The 23,559-nt window shown below is 43.3% G+C and overlaps 1 protein-coding gene across 23 annotated transcripts in view; it reads right to left on the bottom strand.

The window, feature by feature from the left end:
* FRMD3 (FERM domain containing 3) overlaps positions 1–23,559 on the bottom strand; it is a 285,416-nt gene that overhangs the window by 82,112 nt on the left and 179,745 nt on the right. For 21 of the 23 annotated variants that reach the window (XM_001491733.7, XM_005604935.4, XM_070248388.1 and 18 more), the window contains 3 exons: positions 17,506–17,584; positions 12,727–12,824; positions 6,702–6,825 (listed from right to left, as the gene is read on the bottom strand). In XM_001491733.7, coding sequence (XP_001491783.2) covers positions 6,702–6,825; positions 12,727–12,824; positions 17,506–17,584 — 301 coding nt within the window. The remainder of the gene's footprint in view (positions 1–6,701; positions 6,826–12,726; positions 12,825–17,505; positions 17,585–23,559) is intronic. The other 2 variants (XM_070248407.1, XM_070248405.1) reach the window with 1 other exon arrangement.

The raw sequence follows: 23,559 nt of genomic DNA, 5'->3' as shown, positions 1-23,559 counted from the left end.
TTCTTTGCTTTTGGCTAGTGACCTCTTGATATTCAAAGGCTCTAGATGGTAGCTGGGTATGACTAATAAAAATTAGGAAGCAAATTAATTGTGGCTTCATGAATATCATTTTTTAGATAAAATCTTTTAAAACATGAGGTCATGGGCGAGTGGAGATGATTAAGGGGATGCCAGCTTGGTGGTGAGGCAGTTGAAGATCACTGGGGTAGGTCATCTAACACTTCTACAGTTCCCAACACATAGTTGCCCTTCAAGAAATATTTGTTGCATGAACAGACGGATGGATAGATGCATGGATATGTGGATGAATCATGGATGGGTACGTCGACAGATGGATGGATGGATAAATACACTGTTACAGTCTCATAAAAAGTTCAAAAAGTCTTTGACTCTATGCATAAGTTAGAATCACATGCCAGGGCCGATCAAAAAAATGTGTGAAGTAATGGCTGATTCCAGCTTTCAGTACTACCCTTCTCTCCTTCTTCAAGGCCATGTTGTACTTCAGTAACATTGCTCTTTCTCCCTTTAAGTCACTTTAGCCAGATTTCACCTATATAAAAAATGTTGACAGCTTGGGTGCACACATCATTTGTCCCTTGACCAACCCTCCCTAGAAATATCCCTGACTCTAGGACACATAACACAAGGATTTAGTTTTTACAGAGAAGCATTTGATGCCAAATCATTTCATCTTCCCATTCCTATGAAGGGTGTTATATCAAATAAAAACAGAGAACGGAAAAGGATTTTATGACCAACCAGAAAGAGAGATTCTAGGGTTTTGGAATGAGAGACTTGAGAAGGGAAAGGACACAGGGAGCGGGGAGGAGAGACGGCAGAGGAAAAACACATTTCAAGAAAGATAGGGTTACAAAATAATCTGACATTTCCTCTCCTCCTTTTACACAATAAACACTCATCTCAAAACTGCACAAAAACATTTCATAAGGGGGCCCTCCTGATCTATTCATCAGAAGCACAGGTAGAGGGTATTTATCACAGCAGGGCACTTATTTCTAGAAAGCTAGGCATTTTTCAAACTATAAATCCTTTCCAGGGAGCCATGGTATATGATTTACAGAGAATGTCAGTTTTAAGAAACAGAAAGAGATAATGACTCTTTAAAATACACTCAGTGTCATTGTTGCTTCCAGCACAAACCTCACTGTATCAGGTCGTTATGGCGGTGGCTAATTGGATGATTTTTCTGCTCTTCAAGGGCAAGGAATACACTTCATCAAAACCACTTCATTGCCAATTGAGCTTTTTGACTATTTAAAAGCTGATGACCTGTGACTGAAGCTAATCCAAATGTCTTTGCCTCTAATAAGAAACCTGATGATCTGGTGATGAGAGGACCAGCTGAGTAAAAACTCTAGGAAAACCTCCAGAAAAGCCAATCAGGGTTCCTGATAGTGAAATCAATCTTCTTCTTGATCTTCAACCCCCTCTGAGCACCGTCAGGACGAATGGAATCGGTATTCTCTCTTAACCCAGATGGCCAATGATTAAAGCTTTGGAAAACAGAAACCAAGACAATCAAAAATAATACAATTGTCATGTCCCCAGGGATTGTGGCAATGTCTCCCCCCAGCCACTAGAGGGCTCTAGCAGGAGGAATAACCTATTTCTAAGCAGTCCCAGCGCTAGGGCCTCATCTCCGCGTATCAAACTCAAATGAAATCTGTAAATTATAAGAGGTTCTTTTTTATACACAGTTTTCAAAACAAATATGGCTCTTGTTGCCTTAAAATTATCTACAGAGGCAGAAGAGTTTAGCAGAAATGGATTCAAGATGTGCTCTGCCACGTGTTTGGAACAGGAGTTAGTAAACTAGAATCCATGGTCAAATCTGGCCCACCATCTGTTTTGTCAATAAAGTTTTATTGAATCATAGCCTACTCATTTATGTAATGCCTATGTCTTCTTTTGTCCTACCAAAGCATAGCTGAGTGGCTGCAATAGAAAGCACAGAAAGCCAAAAAAAATTATTAATTACTGATGATCTAGAAGAATCATTAAGCCTGAGTTTTAGCACCAACCTCTATTTAATAATGTGAATCATACATCTTCACATCTTCTAGCTCACAGGATATTAAGAAGTCCCAAGATGCCTCTATAAAATCTTTCTAAATAAAACTCTATTAGCTACACACCTATTAGAGTGGCCAAAGTCAAGAACATGGAAAACACCAAATGCTGGGAAGGATGTGGAGCAATTGGAACTCTCTTTCATTGCTGATGGGAACGCAAAATGGTACGGTCACTTTGGAAGATGGTTTGTCAGTTTCTAACAAAATTACACATACATTCACCATACAATCCAGCAATCAAGCCCCTTGGCATTTAATTGAATGAGTTGAAAATTTACGTCCACACAAACGCCAGCACATGGATGTTTATAGCATCTTTGTTCATAATTGCCAAAACTTGAAAGCAACCAAGATATCCTTCAGTAGGTGAATGGATAAACAAATTATGGTACATACAGACAATGGAATATTATTCAGCAATAAAAAGAAGCAAGCTATTGATGAAAATACATGGAGGAAACTTAAGTGCATATTGCTAACTGAAAGAAGCCAATGGAAAAGGCTACATACTGTATGATCCAAACTATATGACTTTCTGGAAAAGGCAAAACTATGGAGACAGTTAAGAGATCAGTAGTTGCCATGGATTAGAGGAAGGCGGGGTGAATAAGCAGAGCAGAGAGGATGTTTATGGCAGTGGAAGTATTCTGTATGATACTAAAATGGTGGATACATGTCATTATACTATTGTCAAAACCCACAGAATGTACACCAAGAGTGAACCCTAAGGTATATGGAATATGGGTGATGATGATATATCAATGCAGTGGTACAACAAATGTACCACTCTGGTGAGGGATGTTGATAATGTGGCAGGTTATGCATGTGTTGGGGCAGGGGCTAGATGGGAAATCTCTGTACCTTCCATTCAGTTTGCTGTGAATCTTAAACTGCCCTAAAAAATAAAGTCTACTTAAAAAAATACACCTCTATTAGTTAATAAGACTGTGAAGGCCATTAAGAGCTGTTTGCCAGCTGTTTCCAGTTTGTACCTTCAGAACATCTGATACAATTGTGCTTCCTTGCTGTCAGTGCTTAAGCAAAAGTTACAAGTATCACTTCTAAGTTGAAACAAGACCTTCTAGAGGTCTCTTTTCCCTTTGGCTCAACAACTGAGAAATTCAAGCTTGTGACTGCCCTGAGTGACAATGATGAGCGGAGCCCCTCAGCTGACCTCTGGTGGATACAGGGCAGAGCAGGGAATAAGCCTTTCTTCTAAACCACTGAGCTTTTGGGGCTGTTTCCTCAGCAAAATCTGGCTTATCCTGACTGATATAAAGATGGTCAATAACTATGTTATCATATTTTCAAAACTGTGACTTCTCTCTACCCTACTCTCCTGGCAGTCAAAGATATGGCACATTTAAGGAAGCAAAGTCGACACAGGCATGAATTTCAACGTTCGCTTGCAAATCTCTTAAACATCTAAAGGAGTCTAAGCACTTGGTTCACGGAAATTCTTACTAAAATCTATTTTCAAGCACCTCCAAATTCCAAGGAATCTCTCTCTCTCCCTCTCTTTCCTCTAAAGAACTCTCTTATTCATGCCTGTCTATCAAGCCACTGGGTTTCACCTTCAATAAGTGCGGAGCCTCCTAGGGAGAGAAGTTCTTCCTCCCTGATTAATTTTCTCCCAAGAGTCACAGCTTTTGTCCCTTCCTCAGAGAGTGCAGGAGAACAGTGCTAACCAGGTAAAAAGGCTAGAGAAAGTTGTGAACCCTCACTGTAAATCATCATCATTTCTGCTAATATTTGAGTATCTCTATGGCCATCTATTTTGTTTTCTTTCTCAACTGGTTCAGAAATCAGGTAGGAAGCAGGTGGCTATTATTTTTGGGCCCCCTCAAACCCCACCAAAGGCCAAGTGGAATCCTCTCAGGAAGTTTCCATAACAACAGTTCAATGGCCACACATTCTCTCCTGCTGTGTGGGAGGGTCATGGTGCCTCTTACAGGTATCTTCCATCCCAGACTCCTTCCTGACACTGTCAGGTTTGCAAAGTAATCCAATTCCCAGAATCCAGTGGTCCAATTCCCACAGTTGAAAGATCAACCCTTTCACACCTGTGTGTAAAGGGTCCACTGAGCCCCCAGAGCAAACTCAGTCTCTATAGCAGGTTGCCAACCAATTCTAGAAAGCCCCTCCCCCTCTGCACTGTCAGCTTGTTCTGCTCTTCTTATCTTCCCATCCAAACCTAAAATCTCTCTCTGCTGCACTGACACAGATAGAAATGCACAACGACTTGAGGAAGATGAGCAAAAATACACAGGGAAATACCCCCTGAAACTCTCCTGGCAATATCACATGATTTCTACCTGTCTCATCCTTCAGACATACAACTTTGACATCTTCACAAGGGCTTTCTGGATGTTACAAATGGGTAGTGCCACAGAATGGCAACTTTGATCAAGCCATGGAATTTACCTCTGAGACCTATAAACCATAGCTGACTGATGACCCCCTATATCCTCCGGGTTCATGATGACTGCTTTCAGGGTTATCAGCAAATTCAGGTGCTGACACAAGGTCCAATCCACAGCTCTCTGCTTATAAAAGACAATCTGGGATCTTCCTCAATTCACTCATGCACTCGTGAAATCCAGTGGGTCACCAGGTATGCTGGAATGTCTCGCAAGACTCTCTTCTATTTTCAATTTTCTCTACTCCTGACTTTTTCAGATCCATGGCATCTCTTGCCTGGACGGTAGGAATAACTAACTGCTTCTGCTGCCCACAGTCTCCACCCTCAGGCCTCATTGCCATGCTGGTCACTGTGGAACATGATTTCCTGATTGCTTCACCACAGCTCAACACAGTGGACAAGAGCATGAGTGCTAGTGTTGGAGAAGAGCAAGGTTCAAGGCCCGCCTCTGCCACTAAGAGGGCAAGTCCTGTAGCCACTCCAGGTGGTGCTTTCTTCTCCTCAGACTGGGAACAACAATGGCAGTTCCCTCATAGAGTTTGGGAGGATTGAATGGAGTAAAGCAAGTAAGCTTCTTGGCACAGTGTTTTGGCATCCAGTAAGTGCTGAATAAATGTTTATTATTATATATTGATATATCAATATCAATGATTATCATATAATCTGAGCATTTGAGGCCCTACAAATTTTGGTCACAGCAGACATTCAATTCCCATCTCCTACCAGTCCACACAGTGGATGTGACTCTTTTGTTGAGAGGGTCTCCCCCTGTGCTCCTCAGACACTGCCGGTCCATGAACCCCTCAACTGGCACACTGGAACTTTATTTTTACCTCTAGTGTGCTTGCCCCCAAATGTAGAAGGAATAGTCATTGTGTCATATATTTTCAACAAAGTTTTCCACTAGGAGATAATACTCTAAAATTACCCACGGACGTGGTACATTGCTTTCTGAAATTGGTACAATTTTTTGATGTCTAATCATCTTTATCTCTAAGAGAGTCATCTTTTCCAAGCTTCATCCAAACTGAAATTCCAATGTTCATCCAAAAATTCATCTATAAGTTGTGTTGCCACTTTTAAAACCCACATGTATACTCTTCTCAGACTCACCAGAAGGGGGTGTGCCTGCATAAAGTAGGGAGCTCCAGCACTCCCTCACAAGGGGACAGTTACTTGTTCCAGAACTCATAATCCAGAGACACTATTTTTTTTAATAATTACCAGAGGCCCAGAAGATGGAAGCATCTCAGCTCTTACAGTTCTTCATTAATGCTTGTCATAGCACAGCCTATACTTGCTATTCTTAAAATGAATTTTTCTGCGATTTGCACTGATCTAAATTCTAGTTACAGACGAGAACACCTGAGTCACCTGGATTCTGAATTGGTGCTGTTACCTATGCCCGCTTCATTTCATTCCTGGTATAGCCTATGCAGAGCAGAAACATTACATTGCTAAGAGCACTCTGGAGCCAGGCTGCCTGGATTGTGCCTCTGCTACTTGCTAGCTGTGTGATCTTGGATAGGATGCTCACTCTCTCTGTGCCTCATCCATCATCTGTAAAGTGGGAACAACCATGACACCTATCTCCTAGGTTGTTGCAAAGATTAAATGAGTCAATAGGTGCAAGTAATTAGAACAGTATGTGGTGCACAGTGAGCACTGTATGTGATTTTGCTGCTCCTAATATTACTATTCTGTAGTCAGCAATCACAATCATCCTGGAGCATCACAGACAAGGAAAAGAAGAGCAGGTGCTGAATCTATCATGTTGAAAGCAGCTCAGCAAAGGAAACCTTGTCGGTAGATTCTGCCCTACTTGGAGTCAAGGCTTCCAGCAATGGCCACATGAGGGGAAGAGGAAGTGCAAAATTAAAAATAGAAAGGATTACTTATTGACTCTCAATTTCACTTTCAGAAACTCAGGTGGATAAAACCTATAAGAAAAGATATGGCTCTAATAACTGCTGATGGTTCATAAACAGCCACCCAGGACACTCCAACTATTGAGATTGTTATTGATGGGGGACCTTGACAGTGCCCAGAAATACTGCTCTGCCACCAGACCCAGTCTACCTATACATTACAAATATTCTTACTTCGCAGCATGATTTCCACATTCCCTGCAATAAGAATACTTTCTCATTTCTATCATTCCTACAAATGTCTACGCATATTACCTGAGTTCATTTTTATGGATTTCCACTATTTTTCTTTCCAGCTTCTGTGATTGCTTGGGGAAAATCTCAAACTCACTGATGTAATTCTCAGGATGCTCATCAGGATCATAATCACCGAGCTCAGCTGTAACCAGTAAAAAGTAAAGAGAGAGAGAGAGAGATTAAAAACAACAAGAGCAGGGTGCACAAGGAATGGCTCCTGCCACCCAGAAGAGCTTGGAATAAGCTCAGCCAACAAATGCATTTGTGTCCATGGAAAGACCACAGCCTGAGTGTCCAGAGACTCATATTCTAGTCAGATCTAGCTGTGTGAGCTTCTTGGGTACTTGTCAACCTCTCTGCGGCTCATTTTCTTCATCTATACAATAAAGGAATTTAAATCATTGGTTCTCAGTGTGGCATGGGCACTATTGGGATTTTAGGGGATAAATGATTTTTTACCGTTTCAGACCTTCCAAGGGATGGTAGGACATTTAGCACCCCTATCCTTCAGGCACCAAGTGCTAGTGGCACACCCAGTCATTGTGACCACCAAAAATGCCCCCTCCCCAGGATTTCCAAATGCTTCCCAGGATAGGACATGGTCCCACTTCTAGTTAGAAACCACTGGACGCTCCTCAAGCTTCCTTTCACAGGTCATTTTCTGGGAGTCTAGGAATTCCCTGGCTGGAGCTGCCCACTCTGAGATTTGTGCAGGTGTGGCTCATTCAATGAAAAAAAAAATCACAACATAAGACTCCCAAGAGGATTGCACTTAAAAATAAATGAATTTCTCCTCAAATTAAAGAGTGTGTATCTAAGTAGGGACAAGCATACCAGATGAAGGCTATTGCTAGATTCTAATATAGGGCACCTCCAGAGGGTCTTTAAGGGTCAAAAGAAATGCCTGCACATCTCTGAGCAGCTGGTGGGTCTAGGAGAGGATGGACCTGGGATGTGCACCGACCGCAGCCAGGAGCAGCAAAGATGATGCTCTGGCAGTGGGAATATTTTCTATTGATTCTACAAGCTTGCTAAGGAAAATGAGCTGGAAGGGGCAAGCATCTCAGGCAGAAATGGTCCAGGAGAGTAGATTAAACATGGTGGGAAAATTGTACTAGAAGAACTTGATCACCAACATGACTTTGAAGTACATAAAAATCAATATGTCTTGAGCACATCTGCAAAATCACATCCAGCTCTGTAATTTGTATCTACTGTCCCTTCATTGCTGAATCATCTAATGACTGTAAAAGGACAAAATTGGGAGGAGAGCAAAGCTCTTTAAAGCTTCTTAATAGAATTCAAATTATAGAGTTCTTACAACAACCTAAAATGTATACCACATGAGGAAGGACTTTTAAAATAAGACCCAAAATACCATCAACCACAGAGGGGAAATTGATTAATTTGATCATATCAAAATTAAAATATTTATGTTAATTAAAGGATATCACAGTCAAAATAATAAATGACAAGTTGAAAGAATATATTTGCAAAATGTAAAGCTGACAATGGCTAATATCTAGAATAAAAAAGAAATCCCTACAAATGAATAAGAAAATGGGCAGGAAGACCAATAGGATAACGGTCAAAGGATATAAACAGCCAATTCACAGAAGGGGAAACCAAAAGGACTAGTGTACACAGAGATGCTCAGACTAACCAGTAATCAGAGCTATGCAAACCAAAACAAGCCATCACTTTACAGCTATAAGACTGTCAAGAAGTTTAGGAAGTCGGATGATTCTATGTGTTGACAGAAACATGAGCATATGGAAATACTCATCCACTTCTATAGGATTCTTGATGCATGTAGCTCTTCTGGAGAGCAAGTCGAGAGCATTTAGTAAAATATTATGGCTCAGTAATATCACTTCTGGGCACAGATTCTAGAGAAACTCTGGGTGCAAAAAGGACATGGAGGCAACTTGGTACTCATCTTGGTGGGAGGAATAAATAAAACATGGGTGATGCACCCTACTGGATACTGTGTAGAAATTAAAAGCAACAAAATAGATGTAATGTGAATAGATCCCCAAAATAGTGTTCTAAGCATAAAAAAAAAGAAATAAAATGAATTCTGTAACTCCATTTAATTATGAAACTTAAAAATGTATACAGACAAAACACTACTAACCATTTTATAAAGATGTAGACAAAGTCAAAGATACATATGAACCCAGTTGTTGCCTTTAGGAATGGAAATGGAGAATAATGAAAAGAGGGAAATCAATCAATGGATGGGCCCAAAGGGACCCATGATGAGAATGGGCCATGAACTGATGATTAACTCAACCTAAATTTCAAAAGAAACACATTTAACATATCTACACACGCGTGCACACTCACACACACACACACACACACGCCCTTGTGGGCTGGTCATGGGCCTAAAAATTTAGGAGATGGTATAACTCAATAATCCCATTTTCCACAAGGAAGGGACAACTGATACGAAACTGGGTCATCTTCAATGCAAGTGTCAGCTTGCATGGTGATTGGTGAGGGAAGGCATTGTTTGTGGGGGGTACTTCTCTTTCCAGGAAAACCTGTGAGGTATGATGGACTTGTATTGCTAAACAATGCAAATGCCAGAGATCTAAGAGAAGAAATGTCTCGGAACCTGCACAGGGCTGCTCACAAGGTAAATGTCAATGCTTCCCCCATCACAGGCCCTGCTTTTTTGTCCCTTAAAGCTTGTATTTAACTCTGATTTCAAACTCTGAAGCAAAAGGCAGTTTATATAAATGATTAAGGACTTCTAACTATTTCCATACCAAAAGGAGTTGAGTAAGCAGCTTGTGGTTCTCTCTCCTATACATCACGTTTAGGATAAAGTTGTGGCAAATGACACAAAGCACATTGGATGGCTTACAATTTGAAACAGGCCCTAGCACTTTTCTAAGAGAATTTAACTGTCAGAAAAATCCAAAAAGTTGAAGCTAATGGATGAGTGTGATCGAGTGATGGTGAGCACAAAGGGCAAGCTTGGCCATGGCATTTCCCCTGCTCTGTAGAGGACCCATTCCAAATGAACTTGAAATACAGGATGTTACAGCTTTGGTGCCAACTCCTTCAGGAGTCTTCCCTGATGCCTCCCTGCTGGGTCAGGGGCCCTCCTGAGGTCATAGCAGGGACCCGTGTGTCCCTCCATTTAGACATCAATACATCATCACAGTTGCCTGTGTGCTTGTCTGTCCCCCACCCCCACCCCCCACAGGGACTTACACTGCAGTGCTTGCCACCTAGCGGCTGTCCCACAAATGTTTGGAGAGCACATGAACAAATAAATGAAGGTGGTAGTGAACCAACCAGTCTTTCCCAAGTATAAAAACAAAGCACACGTTGGTGCAATTTAGGCAGGTGCCCTGGTTCACTTCACACATTGAGTGGAGAACTTACGGTGTGCCAGACATGGAGATTGCAGTGAAAAAGACACCCAGAGTCCTGCAGCAGTGGAATTTAGATTCTACATAGCGGGGAATGCATAATAAGCCAAAACAACTCAACAGAAGTAATTTCAGATACAACTGCTTAAAAGACAACAAAGCAGGAGTGTGAGAAAGAACAATGTGCAGGGCAGAGGCTGTTTTAGTAACCCAGGAAGACTTCTGAGAGGGAGTGACATCTGAACTGAGTTCTGAATACCCACAAGGAGCCACAGGGGTTGAACACACCAGGTAGAGAGATAAGAACAATAATCCTGCCATGTTGCTGTTTTGTAGAAGGAAGAGGAAAGATATTTTTAGCAAGAGAGGAGACAAATAGATCCCTGGGGTTCTGTGTGTTTGTTTTGCAATTTGCATTATGAAAGAAAATATATGCATTGCATGCATCGAATATGTTTGTTGTGTCCAGCACGTACAGGAGGCAAAACTCTTGGTAGCTGTCTGTTCTTTATACACTCAGAATACGCTGAAGCTTAAAACATGCTCTTTCAAAGAACATCAGCAAATAGGAAGCCAGTGAAAACACGGGGCCTCCTGCTTTCTCATCATTTGCTCCACATTCCCATCACTCTGTAAGCACAGGCAGATCCCACAAAGCAGATCTTCCTCCGCATTTGTAATGCTCTCTAGTGCTGCTTAAGCATCTCCCGAGCATCAGAGAATTTAATGAATCCAGCTTTTACTGGATTTGCTACAAATGGCCCATGGATACTGATGTATTTTAGTGCTGAAAGGTCCTTTTGAAGTCTGCCAGTCCATTTCCAACTCTATAGCATCTGTGTGTGTGGTCACTGGTAACAGCGATAAGGGATAAAAGAGGGCCCTAACTGTCTGGATGGAGCCCGTGTGGCTTTACTTCAAATGTAAAACAGGATGGAAAGCTTCCCATTACAGATCCATACTGAGCTTGTCCTTGGAGAACTGACCATAATTCACTAATGCCTAAATGCGTTCTGAAATCCTCATATGCCGGTCTGTTGCTTGGATTAGTATCGATTCACTTTTCCCTTTCGGAAGGCAGTGCTCCCTAACTAGGAATCTGCAGTCTTCACAGGGAAGGAGAAGAACTATGGGGTTTTAACATCCCTTAGCTCTGATATAAGAGAGGTGGCTCGCGGAAGCACATACTCCACTCCGGGGCAGATGGAAGCATGATTTCTCATCACAGTGTCACTATAGTTCTGACTTTAAATGTGAATACCTCCAAGGGTTTTAACATCTCTGCCCAAATCTGCTACAGAGCACTAGGGTGCTCCAAGGGGGAGGCCAAAGCAGCACAGACACACTCTTCAGACTTCTCAGAGAGGACACGCCTGGAGACAGGTCCAAGGAACTATTTCAAGCACAGAGCATCCCATGGGACAGTGGTGGCAACAGTGGTGGCAACAAGACAAGGATGGCTGTCTCTCTGAAGCTGTGAATGAAGCTTGGAACCGTGATAGGCTGAAGACTGTCATGATTTGCTTGTGACCCATCACAAGCTCCTTTGTTATTCCAGACCCTTTATGAGGGTGACATGCTCACAGAGTAATCTCTTTCTCTCCATCCCTCCTCTCCGTGCCTGCCTCTCCTCCCTGCCCTCGCCTTTTCTCATAAACACATCATTAGCGTTCATGCAACAAATGGCTGGATCACCTGGGTCCCTCCAAATAGGCCCTGCTGCCAGCTGCCTCCCGACGGGCCCAGGGGAAGAGGACACCTGAGTCATTCTTTACTGGGCTCCTAGGCCATCCCCTTGGTGATGCGCTGCCTCAGGCCCTGGAGACTGCCTTCCCTCAAACCGCTTTTTCTTACAGGTGGAAACATCCAGTAGCCTGCTCTGAGTCATACGCACTTGCTGTTTCCCACTGCCCCACCCTCTGGGGCTCGTTGAACCCTGAAAATAAGTCTTATGAAATCTTCACATGGCAGTGAAGGAGGAAGGATCACCTATTTAACATATGAAGAAACTGAAACCTAGGAGCTTAGATAATTTGTCTGGTGTGAAATCTCCAGGAAATGAGAAGTAAGCTTCAAACCGAGATACAACAGACTGTGACCTGGTGCTCTCCTCGCCATGCTGCGTGGCTAGAAAAGCTGAAGAATGAAACACAGTGCCCATGTACACATATGTACATATACCTCACCTATGAATATATATATATAAATGCTTTGACACTTCATTTCAAATGTCTGAAATGACACCTGTTTGACACCTATCTCCCTGGACATACTTTCCCTCATCAATATACCCATTAGGTCCACAGCTGGTGGCTGGAGCTCAGAGCACAGAACACCCCACATCCCCTCAGAGCTTCTTATAAAGTCACACATTCCATCCCATTTGAAAGAGAGACTCTGAGCTCCACCACGGGGCCTTGAGGCCCCCTTGCTCTTGCAGAGGCCCCTGTGACCATCCCAGCTCAGCCTTCCCCAGGACCCCACTGGCTTCAGAGGGAAGGTGAGTAGGGCTCTGCTGCTAAGTCCCCAGCCCTGCCTGGCCTCAAATGATGGACACGGGCAGGATGGGCACAGGTCAGGCAGGAGGGAGGCTGAACAGCCAGAGCTCTACAGTCCAGTGCAATGGTGGGGTGGGCAGCTGCGGCCACACTCACCTTGAACGATACAGGCACCCAGGTAGGCAGCATCTGAAAAGGAGCAGAGCAGTCGGCCGTGGAAAATATCTCTTTTAATTTGCAGGAAGAGGAGGTACCTGCAATACAAAAGGGGAAAGAGTCGCCCTCAGTTTTGGCTGAGGCCTGGAAGAAGAGGAAGGTTTGTTCGTGCCTATCCACCTGGGTCCCCAGAGCCCTACCCAGCTCCGAGGAGTGGCCGAGACATGCCAAGCCCCTCGGAGGGCAAGCAGAGGAGCCTGAGAGGGGCCCTCAGAATCCAGAAAATCTGAAGTGTCTGCGGCAGCTTCCAAAGCTGGTGGCTAGCCCTTTCCAAAGAGATGGGAGAAGGACCAAGGAAAGCCACAGGGCCCAGAAGCCACTGTCCCTGGCAGGAACTCCCACATGATGACAACCACAGCCACTGTCACCACCACCCGCACCTCAAGTACATCCTGCCCAGGCTCTGTGTGAAATGGAGAGTCAGGAAAGGGACTCAGTCAGATGGGGACCAGTCTCGGGGTCAGAGAGACTTGCATTAGTCAATGTCAGAAAGACTTGGTTATGTGGCCAGAAGCCAGTGTCTTCACAGCTAGAGCTGTCATCTGTTTAACATCCTCTCCCCTCTCCAGGGATGGCAAACTCAGATGCCCACAGAACCAGGCAGACCTGATAATGAGTGAAATGGGCAGGCTGAGGGGGTCGGGGTCAGGATGGAGAGCACTGGTTGGGGAGGGGACACGACTCAATTGGTCCCAGTCACCACCTCTAGTGCTGAAATAATCTGATCTTCACTCAGCCTGTGAGGAGCCACGTGCAAAACCTCATCCAGAGAGTGTGATTAACATGCTGAGATCACATAGGCACTGCCACCCCAGGGCGCTGGAGCTTGCCCTCTCTGGGCGCTGGTTCACCTAAAGCACACTGGACACCCTGCAGGGTTCAGGGGCTCATTTGATGAATCTTTATCTCACCTGCTTTACACATGCCCTGTGATGGGCATTGGGGACATGGTGGAGGCTCAGATGATACTCTCTGTCCCCAACTTTGTATGGAATTGTGTGCAGGGGATAAAGGCAGTCACTAACAAATTTCATATCTGGAGTTTGGTGTGCATTTGAGCAGAGGGACAACATCACACTTGGTAGAGAAGGACCAGAGCAGCTCCCTAAACCAGTGCCTCCCACACTTCACTGAGCACATGAGTGACCTGCACATCTTGTTAGAATGTGGGTTCTGGCTCAGTGGGTCTGGGTGGGCATGAGAGCCCACATTTATAATAAGCTCCCTGGCGATGCTGTGCTGCAGGCCCAGGACCACACTTTGAATAATAAGGTTCTAAACCAAAGGTGCTCAGCCCTGACTGCACATTAGAACCACCTGGGGGAGTTTCTGAAAAGTACCAACACTAATGGACCCTACCCCAGATCCAAATAAATCAGAATCTGGGTCCTGACAAAAGCTCGTGCACAAATGTCCACAGCAGAATTATTCTTAGTAGCTAAACGGTGGAAACATCCCAAATGCCCAGCTGATAAATGGATAAAAGAAAGTGGTATATTCATACAGTGGAATATTATTCAGCCATAAAGACGTATGAAATACTGATAGATGCTACAAAATGGATGAATCTTTAAAACATTAAGCTATGTGAAAAGAAGCCAGACATAAAATACCACATATTGTATGATTCCATTTGTATAAAATGACCAGAAAAGATAATTTATAGAAACATAAAGTAGATTAGTGGCTACCAGGGGCTGGGGGAGGGGAGAACAGGGAATGACCACTTGGGCACTGGGTTTCCTACTGGGGTGATAAAAATGTTCTGGAATTAGACCCTGGTGATGGTGGCAGAACTTTGTGAAAATACTAAACCCACTGAAGTGTACACTGTACAATCTGCCCCCCAAAACTAATACTCTTGAAAATCCAATTGCCTTAGAGTAGTGGTTCTCAAATTTTGACATGCTTTAAAATTTCCTGGAGGGCATATGAAAACACAGATTGCTGGGCCCATCCCAGTTATAGGGCAGGGGCCAAGTTCCCAGGGGATGCTGATGCTGTGGGTCGGGGGACCTTGCTTTGAGGACCGTGGCCCTAGACCATTCAGAATATCAGTGTGATACAAACACTTGAAATGATCGAATCTTTTCTTTTTTAAAGACTGTAAACCACTCAGGCCAAAGGCCACCGGGTTTCTTTTATGCTTGCTGAATGTATGCATTGAACATAAAAGCATTCCTTTCCACTCTTTGATGAGTCTAGTAGGGAAAAATAGATTCAAATAACTATTTACGATGAACGAGAAGTTTGGGCTCTAATCCCATAACTCAGAAATCAAGTTTGATGAAAGCTTCCTGAGAAAAGAAAATCAGGTTTCACAACATCTGAGCTCGGGTCCCTGCTCATATCAGTGGTCACTAGAGATGACTGTGGGTCATTCTGGATTCAGCATAATCCACTGAGCCTTACAAATGGCTTCATGTCCAGATGTTCATTTTTGAATAGAATAGCCACCAAATTAAATAAATAAATAACGCATCATGCTTTGGTATCACTTCTGCATACAAGGAGTAAGGAGCAGAAGCACAAGAGAACCAGGGGCCTACACTACTGTGCCACCATTAATGCTACTGCTCTACCTACTAGGAACTCAAAGATGGCTCTTACCAAAAAAATTAAAATCAACGTATGTAGATTACATTCAATTTTACACAGCATTTACAAAAGCCATAGAAATCCAAAGAACTGTAAGATGACTGCTTGAAAGGACAGATAAAGAAAGCATGAAAGGTGATTTCAAATATCCTTTTTTGTGAGTATTTTTGGTGTTTTCTTCTTTTAAACCTGCCTTTTCTCAATGTTTCTTTACCCCTGAGCATGGTCATGAATGTGGTCTTAATTTCTCATATATTAAATTCTTCTTAGACTTCAGATTAATCTTACAATAAATAACAATTTATGAAACAGAAAAACTAAACATTTTCAAGATAGGGTTCAAACCGTAAGTACGAGGGACATTCCGCAGATTCTAGATTCGTTTTGAATTCTAAGGACTGTGTTGAATAAGAAAAGTCTATTTCTACCTGTGCAAGGACACGGCATTGTCTTCATTGCCTTAGGAGACATAAAAACGTTTGCAATTTTCCACTATTCATACCTTAGCGATTCAGTCAAATGCAGGAAATGGTAGCAAATTTAATTGACAGGTGTTTAACCAGGGTTACTAACTAAAACTTCATACTCCTTCAAACGAGACTCTCTCGACAATAAAAGATCCATCTTTAATTTATATTGTGACACATATTCAATTTTTATCCTCCAGACAAGATTTTAGAGGAACAAATGAGAAAAGTGAGCCGTTTGGGGACCTGACAAAATAATGCCTGGCATTAGTCTGGATTTGATTTGACCTTCCTAATCACACTGTCAGCACCCGGAGGGCAGGACAAATCTCTCTCTTTTTCTTTTTGTCGCTCATACAGCCCCCGCCCCCTGGGCTGTGCAGATAGTAGGAACTGACGAAAAATTTATGAAATAAATGAATAAATTTGTCAAGCCTAAAGCAGGCCAAAGCCACATATTGTATGATTCCATTTATATGAAATAAACAGAACAGGGTCTCTTTGGGTTATCTTTTTGGGGTGATGAGAAAATGTTCTGGAACTAGATAGTGGGGATGGTTGCCTAACACTGTGCATGTGCTTAATGCCACTGAATTGTACACTTTGAAATTAATTTATTTTATGTGAATTTTACATCAATTAAATAAAACAAGCTGGCCAGATTGCAAAATACCAACACCAGTCCTGATGTCCACCATCTACGTGTCCCTCCTTCCACACACACACCCTGCCCCCGCCCCCAAGCACCAGCTCACTAAACGTCTGCACACAAATTAATAGTAGAGAACCGAGCCATGTGCTCCCTTCCAACGTCACCTCAGTGCCACTAAGGTCAAGCTTTACCGGATGCTCGTGGATAACAAGAAAGCAAAATATCCCAGAACCCAACATGACTCCCTGCAAGTGACGATCAGAGCAAACTGCATTTGCTTCTCTGCGGCATTCAGACCCATGCAGAGTATTCTGAGAGAGGACTATGCCCAGTGATCTTCGCCGTCGCCTGATCGGAGCCTCGTCAAGAACTAAGCACACATGGAAGCTTCTCCAGCCATTGCAGTGGCCCTCCCAGGACCCTGCTCAGCTGCACTGGCCGAGGCTGTTCACGGAAACAAACCCCCCAGAAAGTGGACTGAACATGGGCCCAGCAGAGGGAGAGGAGAAGGGAGGAGGCCCGAGGACTGGAAAATGGTGAGAGTTGAGTCTACAGGTAGAGGGAAGCTGGCCCTCCTACAGTGGGTCACTTAGCAAGAGAAAGGCGGATGACAAACAGTCCATTCTATCAGGGGATCTTTTCTCCCCCAGAGAAACTTAGACCCAAAAGACAGGCCCTAGGGCTGCACTAGCTAGGAATTCGCCCATATCCTAGGGAGTCGCTTTCTGTTTATTTTTAGCATCCCACTGTCAGACATTTTCAGAGAGGACCTCCTCCTCATAACCACTGCTTTCTTGTACAGTTAATTACACTCCCGATGACAACTGTTTGAAAAATCCCAAAACAATTAAGTGCAAGAGAAACCCTGCAAGCCTGAATGCTGAGTGGACGCCTGCTTCACTGCGATGCTCGGCCCTAGGCAGGAGCTCGTCTGGCCTGTGAGACTTGGAGGCCCTGGCTGGGCAGAGGGGCACGTTAAACACACAAACAAACGGGAAATACCTGGTGAGCTCTTCTTTAATCTTCAAGGGTTCGTGTGGGTAGAATTTCACTCTAAAGCACATGGTGTATGGTGGATGAGCTGAAACGTCATAAAGAAAAGGCATGAGAAAAGCAGCAAAAGACCGTGGACTCACACACACATAGGCAAGTCAGCATGAAGCCCACACACTGCCTGGGCTGGGGCAGGGGAGAGGGTGACCTGCCAGGAGAAGCAGATGTCATGCCCAAGAAAACAAAGCAACAGCGACAACAAGACTCAAAGAAAATGGTGGACAGGACGCCCAGAGCCAATGAGGGACACAGGCCCTCTAGTCAGTGAGTACAGCTTCCCACCTCACAGCTCCCTTCCTTCCTTCATTCCCGCCAGGTCACAGTTTCAATAACATTTTCTCTTCCAATTCTTCCCCCACCCTCCCATGACAGATAAATTGCCCACAAGCACCATTCAGGTTTTTTGTCTAGTGGAATATTTTTTAGCCTGTGAGGTGGAATAATGTCACTGCACATGACTAGTTTTCCCAAATTGATGGTGCCTTTGAACTAAAATTGAGATTTTTAAAAATGTAGGCAGCCATGCACAGATAATACTAAAATATACAAAGTAGGATCTGCCTATGAGGCAGTCACTTGTAAGAAAATAAACACTTTTATAACTTTTTGATTTGTCTAAATCAAGATAGCACTATGCAGACTGAAATTCTGGTTGAGGTTGATGATTCTGGAATGTTTTAATTGTTTCAAATATCTGGAACTCGATGACCAACTCATGAGATTCTAACACCTTTTAGAATTAGAACACCTCTAATTCTAATAGGATTTCTAACACCTTTAATTATAAGACCACTGTTGACTTGCAATATCAACCTACTAAATGCACACAGTGTAGTAAAAAAAATGGACACCTCCTGTACAGCAAAGAAATGGTGAAGAAAAATATAGATGATTCTCAAGTCATTCATCTTTCATGATTATCTAGGAATTCAGTTTTGATTCAAAATATTTTATCTTTACACACCTCCAAGATTTATTTTAATTTGTTTGTCATTACCTTTAAAAGATTAAAACTAACAGTTTATTATAATACCTCTGAGTCGTCCTAAATAGAAAGGTTGAGACACTTTTTGCAAGAGCAACAGAGCAAAAAAATGGAAATAAGATAAAAGAGAAAAGGAATTTTTCTTTTGTCTTTCTTTCCTTTCTTCTTTCTATCTTTTATTAAAGTCCTCAAAATTAATACATGTTTAAGCACAACCAATGAAGATGGTAGATAGATAGATAGATGATAGATAGACAGATGACAGACAGACAGATGCAGGAGCCATCCTTCCACTCTGCTTGTCTTTATTCCTACCCCTTTTGTCCCTCAGGTTCCTGCCCCACCCCCAACTCTCCAACACTGTTCACAACTCCCTCTCTATTCTTCCACTGCTCGCCATCCTTACACAAAAGCATGCCAACATGATTGCGTAGGTGAGGGATTGTTTCTTGTAATTTATTCTCACAAAATGAGGTCATAATTTATATGTTTCTCTTATGTTTCTCACTTAAATCTACATTCTGTCCACACCTCTAGGATGGTAGACGGAGATCTAACTCATTGTCTATAATAGCTGCATAAGAGTTCATACCATGGATACACTAGAATTCACTCCACTCTTCCCTTTAATAATCATCCAGGTTTTTTCCACATTTTATCAATTCAAACAATTCTATTATACATAAGTATAATACATAATTATATATAATTCTATGTATTTGATATGCGCAAAAGAAGATATATAAATCATTAAACACTTACATTTCATTTCTGTAATACAGACTCCCAAAATTTGAATTGTTAGGTCAACAGGTATGGGAAGATATTTTAAAGGGAGCAGAAGAATAAAGCTGACTGAAGGCAAATTGGGGAAAGGAGAATCACAAAAGATGGTCTCAAACGAGAGCTATCATTTTCTCTTCGACCTGGTCAGCATATCTGCTTACCGCACCCTAGGCTGGCTTCAGGAGGAATCCGAGCTCATTGGCTACAGATCAGGACTCACACTCTTCCTAGGGGATCAGGCAGTGAGTGATGCTCAGAGGCAGCTCCCCAGGCAGCCATCTTTGACTACCCCTGACTGTAGGAAGTCCTTCCACCCAGTCATCCGTGTGCCAAGACCTGAGGCTCCAGAATGTTCTGATGTTTCTCCCACATGGAAAGCCCTTCCATCATTTGAAGACAGCCCTTATGGTCCTTCTGAGTCTTCAATAAAACAAACGTCCCCGGTTCTTTTAACTGCTCCTCATATGGGACAGTTTTGAGTGTACTCACCCTGGGTATATTCTTGTCTACTCTGTATTTCCTCCAGCACAGGGCCCCAGAGGCTGCCACATCCACTCAGGCGAGGGGACCACCACCAGCCTCATTGTGGACATAATTGTTGTTCCCCATCATCTCATCTCAGTGTTGATTCACCCTGAGTTTACAATAGACCAACACTCTGGATTCTTTTCATATGTGCCATCACTAAGTCATACAGAAAAAGTCACTAAGTTCCTGACATCTCCCTCCACTTCCTGAGATGTGACCATGGAAGAAATTAATACGCAGTACTAGTGACGCACTCACCACTATATCCCTTATCAGAGAAGGGAGGAGAGTCAGCAGGAGGAAAAACAGGAGAAGGCACATTTCAAGTCTGAAATTTTCTATCCTTTTTCTTCTACCATCATAAACACCCCTACTGTGTCTTTCTCTCATATTGATCCAGAATCCTTGACACCATGTCACCAATTGAAGAAAAATTATTTCCCTATAAGTTAAAAGTGTCACATGTTTCTGACATAGTGAACCACAAGTAGCACCAGAGACCTGTGCCGACAAGAAGCTCGACCCCATCCTCTGGGTCTGAAGAGTCCACTGTGGCAGCACGCTTCTCCTTGAAGAGCTCACCTAAGGCTCTGGATGCACAATTTCATTATAAAGCAAGTAGTAAAGCTACAGAATGCTTCATCACAGGATTGGAATAGGCTGAAAAGATAAATAATTTTCCCCCAAAATGCTGATCTAGTTCTGCATGGCAAGATTTATGAGGATATGGACCTCTATGTCTTGTTCAGCATTTTATCCTCAGAGCTAATTATTGACAAAAGATTGACTCTCTGCCTGTCTGGTTGAATGAATGAAGGAATGATGATCCCAACCTTTGAGGCAGATGTCAAGGAGAACAGCCAGGCCCTGCCATCACATTCATCCCATCAAATACTGGTCCACAGTCTGAATCACGACAGCAATTTCTAGGATTTATATTCTGAAAACCTCTGGTCCTATAGAGAACAAATTCAGGGACTCTGGGATTGGTTAGAACAGCTACTTCTAGTGAAAGGATCAATTAATTCAATCAACAAATACTTATTGTGCACCTACTGGGTACCAGGCACAGGTTTAGATGTACAAATAATAGCAGCTGTAAACCCACAAAAATTCTGTCTTTGTGGAGGACACATTCTCATGGGTAAACAGGTCTAAATTCAAAATAAACAAGTGAAGTATGTAGGACATTAGAAGGTCCTGATGGAGTGGAGAAGAATAAGGCAGAAAGGATTTAAGGGGTGAGAGAAGACCACCCAGCTCTTTTCCTTGTCTCATCTTCCCTATAACCAAGTCCACAAAGGTAAGTACAATTCTCTTTCCCACCTTCTGGAAAACCAAACCAGGGGAGAAAGACAATCATTTAAACTTTTAAGTCATTAAACAAGAGGATGGGGAAAAGTCATCCTTAAATGTGCTGGCACTTGGTTTGGGGTCAAAAGCTCTGCTTTGGAGCATTAGCATGTGTCCACACCAGCTGAAAACGAGCCTTCCCAGGTTCGACCTGGCAGCTGGCATTTACTCCCTGGGTTATGTCCAGGGTCGGAAATCCCCTTGTGGGGATGACTCTGTCCCCTTCTCCAAGCAGCTAAGTGTCTCTGACATTCCAGCTTCCATGTCTTCCTGTTCTCAAGCTACAGGGAAAGGGGGAAGAAGTAAAGGATGACTCTTTTCTGGGACAGCCATTTGGATCAGAATCAGAGTTGGAAATGTCTGAGGAAGGAGCTATCTGGGGAGCAGGAAGCACCTGGCATGGTGTCATCATGAACAGCCACTGTGTGTCTTTACCAGACCAGGCAAATGGTCATCCCACAGGGGAAGATGTTGTGTTCCATCTCTACTCTGGTACTAAGGCTTCAGCATCAGTGTCAGGGGTACCTGGGATGGTGGGAACCCCAAATCCCCCATAGGACGAGTGTCCAAATTCTGAAGGGGACTTTCAACAGTGAGCAAGCCACCTAGCTTCTCTGTTTCTCCCTCTGGAAGAGGGGACATCACCAGGGGCCACAGCTACCTCCCAGGGCTGTTTGGACTGATCCATTGGGTTTTTGGCACGTGTACAGGGCACAGTACCTAAATGTGAGCTTTTGTTTTGTTGGGACAGACACTCCCATCAGAAGAGGAGGAAAGAACGAGTTGGCAATGGGAGGAGGAGATGGAGAAGACTGAACTCAACTCAAGTTGACAGCTGGAAAGCATTGACTCAGCCATGTAAGTGCTAGAAATGAGAACACCACTGAGTAGCAGAGAAGGAGAAAATGCAAAGATCCGCTTTCCAAATGCCAGGAGCATGTACTTGCACTGAGAACAGTAGGGCTCCTCTCACAACCGTGCCCCCTGCCAGTCAAGTGGCTCCATGGGGCAGCTCAGTGGCCCCTTCTTGCATCAGCAGATCCAGGAGTATTATCACTTTGGTAGTTTGTTAACAGTGAGAACATCAGGAGAGGAACAGCTGTTTGCAAAGCAGAGACAGACTTCCTCATCTCCACTTTGAGACCTTGCCCAGAAATGGGGATGGGATACGAAACAATTAGTTGAGCAGGCTTCTGGGTGAAAATTAAAAAAAAAGACTTTCTATTTTTAACCAATAACTGTCCTGAAATTTTTGTAAAACAAATAGGCTTTTTTTGAGAAACATGACTTAGTAGCTTTTCTTAGAATGCAGAAGTCTTTCTCCAATCATCACAAAGAATAATAGGAAAAGAAAAAAGCACAATTTCAGGAATATATATATATATATATAAAGTTAAGATCTTTCTCATATACATTCTGGCTGACAGCTATGAAAAATTTCCCCAAATTCCTTTGAACAGCAGTTGGAGCCTAGAGCCAGTAGCTCTGGCAGATGTTAGGGCAATTTCTGTACTTAGAATTTGCCTCTCTTATGTCTCCCTCCTCTGGGACTCCATTGAAAAAAAAGTGTGACCAATTTGTCAGACTTTCAGACTCGGAAGAAATACTGCAAAGGGTTTAGCATTGCGGAAAGGACCACTAATTCTGTGGAAATATGAGGACCCCAAACAGGCATCAGGAGCTCCAGTTCCTTTCAGCACAACTGAGACCTTCTTATTCCAAGCTAAATGAACAGTGTCCTTCCCATGTTTTTCCAAAGGAGGAGGGGGCTTTAGAGTGACAACAGGAGCACACTCCCACTTCTTCGTTATGCACACATCATGCATAGTGACGCTGAGAATCCATCTGTGTCGCAGTCGATGATGAAACAGCTCAGGAGCACAAACTCTTCCTGCACATGTGCAAAATGACACTTGAGCACCAATAGGGCAGAGCATTACCCATTCATTCAACAAACTGTAACTCTTGGGATATGTTTAAATGAGCCAGCCACAGAGAACTGCTCTATTCTAGGTGGAAACTATTGTCATCATTCAACGACAACTGCCACCATCATCCTCATCAACAGCAGTGACTATCCCTCCATCACTCTTCTACTTGATGACAACCAGCAGCCTCCAAGATGCTCCTGGCACTGTGTTGCCTCTGCTTCCAGAGCAGAGATGGGCTTTTATCATATTCACTTCCTCCTCCTCCTGGGGCAGTTCTCTCTTAAGCTTTAATAGCACATGCAGGTGCCCACACATGCACGTCCTGAGCGAGGTCACACTCTAACAACTCTCTTACGGGATACCGCAGCGCTGAGCAGCTGCCTCACAAATACTTGTGTTCAGAATTCTCTGCCTCCTGTC

Source organism: Equus caballus, chromosome 23 (genome assembly GCF_041296265.1).
Source record: "Equus caballus isolate H_3958 breed thoroughbred chromosome 23, TB-T2T, whole genome shotgun sequence".
NCBI classification, from domain to species: Eukaryota; Metazoa; Chordata; class Mammalia; order Perissodactyla; family Equidae; genus Equus; species Equus caballus.
This window is presented reverse-complemented; position numbering and strand designations above follow the sequence as displayed.